Source organism: Egretta garzetta, unplaced genomic scaffold, assembly GCF_000687185.1.
Source record: "Egretta garzetta isolate BGI_Z169 unplaced genomic scaffold, ASM68718v1 scaffold935, whole genome shotgun sequence".
In the NCBI taxonomy this organism is placed as follows: Eukaryota; Metazoa; Chordata; class Aves; order Pelecaniformes; family Ardeidae; genus Egretta; species Egretta garzetta.
The window spans coordinates 365,737-373,309 of NW_009259813.1; the positions used below are offsets into that span (position 1 = coordinate 365,737).

At 47.8% G+C, this 7,573-nt stretch overlaps 1 protein-coding gene across 1 annotated transcript in view; it reads right to left on the bottom strand.

Moving 5' to 3' along the window:
- Positions 1-2,330, bottom strand: part of SH3BGRL (SH3 domain binding glutamate rich protein like) — a 9,244-nt gene extending 6,914 nt beyond the window's left edge. The window contains exon 1 of the mRNA XM_009639891.2: positions 2,222-2,330. Coding sequence (XP_009638186.1) covers positions 2,222-2,308 — 87 coding nt within the window. The 5' untranslated portion in view covers positions 2,309-2,330. The remainder of the gene's footprint in view (positions 1-2,221) is intronic.
- Positions 2,331-7,573: the final 5,243 nt, after the last annotated feature.

Genomic DNA, 7,573 nt, shown 5'->3' on the forward strand with positions numbered 1-7,573 from the left:
CTAAGAAATAGCAAACGCTGTTTGAAAATAGCAGCTTGTTCAGAGCAGGGGCAGCTCTGAGAAGAAGCTGGTGCAGCTGGAACAGAAGAAAGTACAGGGAGCGGAGGATTCAAGCTGCCTAGAGATCAGGGACATCAAATTATTGTTGGATTTGTACATGTAGCATTTGGGTGCTAGTTTGATAAAAATGTGTATGACTATGTTAAATCCTCCCTGAAGCTCTTCTGTTGACAGTACTGGGGCTGCTTGATAACAAAGGGGTTGTTTATCTCACCAGTGCATAGTCCAGCAGTCTGCTTCGTAGCGTCTACCAGGAAAGGAATGCCTGTGACTAAGGAGCAGGGTTCAGGCCAGCCTGCACGGCATCTACAGTTACAGCCTTTCTGCTGTGCACGGGCCAATAAAAGTCAATTTGTTCATTCCTCTGCCAGTTATGCTGCAGCAGATGAAACAAACAGGGAAGTTCAGGCCTGAGATGGATCAGATAAAGATATAAAGAGGTTCAAGCATCTGGGCATAGAATTAACTTTGACCTTCCTGAAAGCTAAACTGTCGTAACTTGAACCCAGCTACACAAATTGACCCAACTTCAGAAGTTCAAAGTGACATCAACCAAAATTTTGGGGATGAAATAAATTGATAAGCAAGAACTGGTCTGAAGCCTCTATACTCAAAATTATACTCTCCCAAAGATTACTGTACACAGAACCATTGTGGGTTGCAGCTGGGGATACATTAGAAGCACCTCTGATAAGCAAGGATCCAGACCTAGGTGTACGCGGCTTTTTCTCTCCCTGTCCCACAGCACTGCATGGTAAAGCCCTGCCTGCTGCCCAGCTACGGCAATGCAGCAGAAATCTGGCAACCTTTCCCTGATACAGGACAACTGCACAGTGGTCTGCTCGCATCCCTAAAGCTCTGGCACACCAAGGGAGAAAGGTGATACTGTTGCAACTGGACTTCCTGCTGGTACAGAAATATTTGCCTCATTTGTTTGTTTGTTTGTTTTTAAAGAGAGAGAACAGAGATCTTCAGCTCTGTGCGACTAGCGCTGTCCCAGCTTTCAGCTGCAGCCAACTATCGAACGTGACATTTGTCGCTCCAAAACCAACCTTTTTCCATGTCACAACCACAGTCAGTAAAATTTTGGGAGCCAAGAGGTACATTAGCTCACTGAGGATATTGTTTCAACTTCTGCTTTTTTACAAGCAAGAAAAAAGTCCTGGCACGCTGAGAATGACTTCTTTCAGTAGCCACAGAATCGCCTCACAAAGGTCCAGAGCTGGCAGGTTCTGACTTACAGATTTTGCAGGTCAGGACCAGACTGCAAAACGACTTGGAAACCAACACACAGCACCAGAGGAATGCACACTGTGAGTTCTTTTCAGAAGATATTAAGTTTTAAAAATAAAATTAACAGTTAATCTAATAATCATTCAAGCATGGCCTGCTGGGTAGGAGTGCTGCAGGGCAACTCACTTTTGATCAAGCATTAAAATAATTACAAGTAGGAACTGTATTCGCAATATGAGTTTTTATCTGTTGAAGGCATTGGCGTAAGTGGACCGCAACAGCCTTCACTTTGCCAAGCGGGACACAAAAACTGATCCCAAGAAGGATCAGAAAACTGATTTATGGTCCTGGCAGAAATCACTGCATACGAGCACTTATTTTGGAAGATGAACAGACTACAGAGCGATCTGGGATCCACACATATTGGCAAACCCCATGTAGACAGAACAGATCTCTGAACTTGCTACAGAACATAAGGTTGATGCAACAGCGCCAGGTTTCTGTGCAGTGTTAATTCACAATCACGGTGAACATGAGAATTAAAAAAAAACCCCAAACTGTAAACTTTCAGAGCCATAAGGTGGGGGGAGCGGTAGAGGGTGTGGAAAAACAGGGAAAAAAAAATATATATACGTTGCAAGGCGGTGGTAGGCTCATTCCAGTAAGCAGCACAATGACCTGAAAATCAGGAGGTCCAAATTTTAATCTCTCCTCTATGGGGAAATTGGAATATTTGAGAATCAACTATTATCAAAAGCCCAAGAGGAGGGGTAAATGTTTAACACCTTCCTCGCCCTTCACAGTTTGCACACTTGAGCGCACAGCTGGCCAAGTCCTTTCTGGCCGATCACAGGAGCAAAGCACAGACTACGGCAGTGGGTACAAGGACTGGGCCGAGAAGAGATGGAGACCTGGAGCCGTCCCTTACCCCGAGGTACCGGCTGTCGTTGAAGAGCCGGGGTGGCAGGGGGTTCCCGCTCGCTGGCCGGCTGTCTTCAGGGACGTTCTCGCGCATCCACTTCCGATTCTCCTCATTGGCGGCGGGGGTGGGGGGAGGTGTGGGGGGGGAAGAGAAAGCAAACGAGATCAGTCAATTTTTTTCTGCTGCTGATTCTGCTGCAATTCTGGTGTTCAATGCAGAAACAAGGGGGTGCAAAACAGGTTGAAAATGGCAGTGGTAAGAAAATTCTTACGATAATAAAGTATCTTCTAAAGAGGCGTATCTGAGCCTTGACTTGACTCGTGTATAATTGATCACGCTTAAGTCTGATAACAGTCCCTATGTGAGTGCTGTGAACCTCAGAGGTCTCCAACCAAAGCAAAGGTGCAAGCAGTCCCCTTGCAGAGGCTGTGTTGTCCAGGCCTTATAATTAATTTGGGAGAAGGTTGTGTTTTCAGGTGCAGTGAAGTCTGCTGGAGGGACATCTGAGGTACAACCCGCTTCCTTTGTGCCCCTGGAAGCACAGGCTGAACCCACCCTTTGCAGACTCCGGGTTTTTGACCCCCTCATGTAAGCTGCGCACCTCGCTGCGGGGACTTCCCGCCAGATCTCATAAAGCCATCATTAACAGTAAGATCTCAAAGCGATTTTAGCTCATGTTTCTTTGGACAAAACTGCATCCCCCCTCCTTGCTCATCTCAAGGAGAAGTCTCAGAAGGGCTGATGGCACAGGCTGGACGAGATCCCGCCCCTGTGCAGCCCGTCCTCTGTGTACTCACACAGCACCCAAGTGAACAGCAGGATCTGTGCGGCAAAGACTGTGCTGGTTTTTTTACAGGAAAGGTTGTTTTTATTACTGTCATATATGAGTTATTGACTTCCTGATACAGAGATCTTCTGCTTAGGCTCTGTTCTTCCTCTGCATGACTTTACCACCGTAAAGGAAATTATAACCATGCGCCTCCTGGCAAACAACAGAAAATGGGATTTAATGGGAAATTTGTTCTCTTCAAATTATTCCCTTCACTACAAGACCAGTCCAAGGCCTGGCTTTAACCTAATTATTTCTGTGCAACAAAAGCAGCGCTTCGTACAGATGTTGCACTGCTGCTAATTCAGGTCAGCCCCCAGCTTCCCCGAGCAGCCTCTCCATATACGGCGAAGGGAGAGCAGGCAGCTCCGGCGAGCAGCCGAGGTCGGGGCACAGCCGGGGCACAGCCAGCCGGGAGCCAAATATGGTGCCTGGGCCCCCGGCTCGCACTGAGCTGGGCCGGGAGCTGGAGGGAGGGTGCGAGGTTTTAGTGTAGGAAAAGTGCTGCCCTGGAAGGGTGCGGTTTGGGAGAGCAGAGCCTCCCCGAAGAGGACACTTGCTGTGCCTTGGCAGTCTTTACGCATCCATCGACTCCTTCTTTAGCAGCTCCTTTGGAGCCATCGCTGCTGGCTGCGCGACAATCCGTGATAGGGAACCAGTCCAGGTTAAACTAGATCTTGGGGAAGGGGGGTGGCTTGTTTTTGAAAATCTGGATAGATAGATCTCCCTCTGCATCTAGCTCAGTGTAGTGCAAAGGACTCTCCCGACGGAGGAAAAACACGCTCCCACCTCCAGCGGGGAAGCCGCCTGCCCAGGGCTGCAAGAGCCAACATAATTCCTGCTAACAAGCCAGCAGAAGAGCTGCTGAACTCAATTAGCGAGTACCCTCGTACCCTTAAACAGAAGAATATTGCTGGGCATTAGCTACTTTTCATTGCGGCTAAAAATAAATAAAAACGGACAAGTTAATACCACCCCGAGGAAATAATTCATGCTACAGGCTGTAGAGAAAACCATTTCTCAGCAGACTCGAATCTACTGGTAAGAGATTTCTTCGCTCGCCGTTAATAACAGGGGTCACAGCAGGAGGGAGCAGTCAGGGGAAGTTTTTCTCCATTGTGCCATACAGCTCAGAGGGAAAAAAAAAAAATATAAAGCAAGCACTTCATGAACTATTCTGTGGGGCTGAAACAAGGGAAAGGTCTTTGTAATTGTGAACTCTCTGCCGGTGGGCAGTATCTACGGCAACTTACCCACCCCCCGGGGAATAAGTGGAAATTTTTTTTCCCGAACTAGTTACATTGTAATTACCCATTTCCCACCATTTGTAAATTACAGATCCCAGTAGTTTTCATTAGTCCCAGGTCCTTAACTTGTCCAAAATCCACTGCTTAGTGAGCAGGGTTTACCCAATCTATTAAACTATACACTCTGCCATGCAAAACAAGAGCTCCAAGTCTGACAGCAATTTGCATTTTGATCTCCTGAGAAGCCTCTTTATTTTTTAAACCATTTTTACGACGAGATTGCCTCCTAGCCATAGGCACATCCTCCCACCCCAGCACCTCAGCTCGGTCCCAGTGCAAGCCCTTCCCAGGCAGACCCCGCATATCCAGTCCTTCCATGCAGCACCCCATCTGACAGGGCTGGACTATCTCAGCCATCAAGATGCTTCTTCAACATGAAGAAAATGTCTCTGGCTACCCTATGTGGCCATTATTTCATATGATGAACTTAAACTGAGTTTTCCTCTTAGACACATGTATGCAAAACATCCCTCCGTATGCTGCCACATTGCCTGGTTTGCTCTGTTTTCACTCATTCTCCCAGCTTGACAGAGCAAGGACAGTCTCTGGGTTGTTTTTTCTCAGCTACAGGTAGCACGACCGGATCCCAAGTTCACGACCGCAGCTCTGAAGGGCTATGACAGCAGATAACCCTCTCTGCTTGTTTATGAAGAGCTAGCAAAGCTGGAAATATATTTTTTTTCTGCTATAAAAGGCACCGCGTGGGAGGCAAGCGTGGCAGCTTGGTCTCTGTGCCGCTCTCAGTCCGTCTGTGGTCAAAGGAGGTAATTCTTTAAAGAACCATAAAGAAAAGCAAGGCACTGGGGTGGATGCATGGGTAATATTAGTTTGAAACCCTCGTTTTCTGGTCAAAGGGAAAAAAGAAAAAGTTGGAAATTTAAGAGGCGATGTCTTCCTCCCAGCTCCTCAGATGAGCCTTCCGACCATGGTGACTTACACATGAACATTAAACGTGCCAGAGAAACACGGCACCAACCACTGGGCAGAACAGACACCGAGCTGCCAGATCGCATTATTTTATGGGATTTTATTTAGAAAACTTCTATTAATCTCAGGCACTGGAATACCACTGGGAGGGAAGTGCCCAAAATAGAGCAAGAGATGCCTGCTGCTGCTGCTGCTTCAGGGTAGTCTGTTGTACTCGAAAGGGTATAAGCTCTCCCCAGGACAAGAGCCTGGAAGATGGTTCCTGCTGCCCATGTTTGGGAAGGAGCAAGGAGCCGTTCTTCAGGATGCGCCTGTCAACACGCAGCACTCGCTTCCCAAAAAAACTTCTCCCAGCTGCCTAACCGGGCACGGACACCGGCCAGCGCCTTTCCAGACACCGCACCTCATCCTACTCAAACAACTGGCATGTCTAAAGCTATTTTGGCCTGTGAGCTGCAGCTAACCACAGTTTGCAAACACAAAAATCCTTGTTTATACTGAGCGCTCCTGACACATTTTGCAGGGCAGAGGGTGCCAGCGGAGAGCTGGGAACGTGCATGCAGTCAGCATGGGAGCCGGGGAGCCGAGAGCAACGCTGCTGTGGCAGGGTCCTGAGGCTGGGGGACCAGCACTGGAGAGACAGGAGGACTCGTGGATAAGACACAAAAGCACAAGAACAAGAGAGAAATCGGGGACAGGGATGGGTAGGCAAATGCATGGAAGGAAAGAGGCTGTGGGCAAGAGCGGATGGGAAAGAGCAAAATGGATGGCTAGAGATGGGGGGGAAAATCCCCGGGGTGGAGGTGGGATGGAGGCAGGGGGATGGAAGGAGAAGGGCTGGGGTGGGAGCAGCAGAAGTCAGCACTGCCGAGAGGAAGGGCCGCATCCTGCTGGAGCTCACCGCTGCCCTGCCTGGGGAAAGGGGAATGCCCTGGTGAAAGCTGGCACTGCTCACAGGCGGCTCTGCCCCCCACCCCCAGAAACACACAACCTGGTTTCTCAGCCTGAACACACCAACTCGCGCTTCTTGGGGCGTTCTTGTGGGAAAAACAGCTAAAATGACTCAGGTGAGTGGAAATGTTATACTTTTTGCTGATGTTCCTAAGGTCATGCTGAAAGGAAACATTTAACCAAATGAATCTATTTTCACTTGGTTTTGGCTTTCACTGTCTGTTCCAAAGACAGAAACAGCTTTATGGCAAGTGCTTGGAGGTTAAGCAAAGTCTCACCACCAACCTATAACCTTCTGCGTACAAAGGCTGCACAAGCAATGTTAGAAGCTCATGCTTCCAGCAGGCTTTTTTTTTTTTTTTTTTAAGATATCCTTGTGTATCAAGACTCTCTTCCTTTCCAGTTACAAGCCAGTCACTAAATATTAAGCTTTCAACAGAGCATGTGCATAGAGTAATGTTACGAAAATGAGTAGTTTCAGATTCTTGTCCCTCACTTGAATACACATCATAAGCTAAATTTACTGTTCTAAGATCTAACTCGCATCAGCGGACGACGTCGCCCACGCAAGAGAAACCACATCAAAACTGCCAAGAGTAGAGACGAGTGCCATTTTCCAACAAACTGCAGTCCATCAAAAATGGAGCTTTAACCCCAAAGCGGGCAGAAAACTTCCCAGAAAATGCTGCAACATTTTAGACTCAGTATTTTTTTTTCTCCTCCACATCTTTACTCATTGGGAAGAAAAGAAAAAAACAAATAACAAACCAAAAAAAAAACCCAACTCAAGCACAAGATAATAAACAGAAAGGAGGCAGGGGCGATGCTGCAGGTCCTTGGTCCAGCGAGCAGGCAGTGCTCCAGCCCCAGGACTGCAAGCGGGCTGCCCAACAGCCAGCCTCTCTTGGCACTACCCCCTGCAAGGAACCAGTTGGTTTAAACGCTTTCTTGACATGAACTTCAGAGAAGTTCCTGTCTTATTTGGTAGACACAGGCACACACATACAAAAGAACAGTCTCATTTACACTGCTGGCCAAGAGGCGGTTTTGGTTGGGTTTTGAAGTCTTGTTATTTTTTCAGTTTATAAATAAATTCCTTGTTGGACAATAGACATGTTTTGGAAATCTATTTACCAGCCACCGGAATCCAAAGTGAGTTTACAGTTTGAGTGCTGCTGTTTTGATCACACAACAAACTTCCCCCTGCCGATAACACAGCTGCAGCTCTGCCGTTCTGGCACTCGGCACGGGGCGTTCTCTGTCATTTCTGTGGGTCCCATGTCCGGACCTCCACTTCCTATAAAGTTCCTGGCTGCAGTTATATCATCGCTTACAGCACCCAGC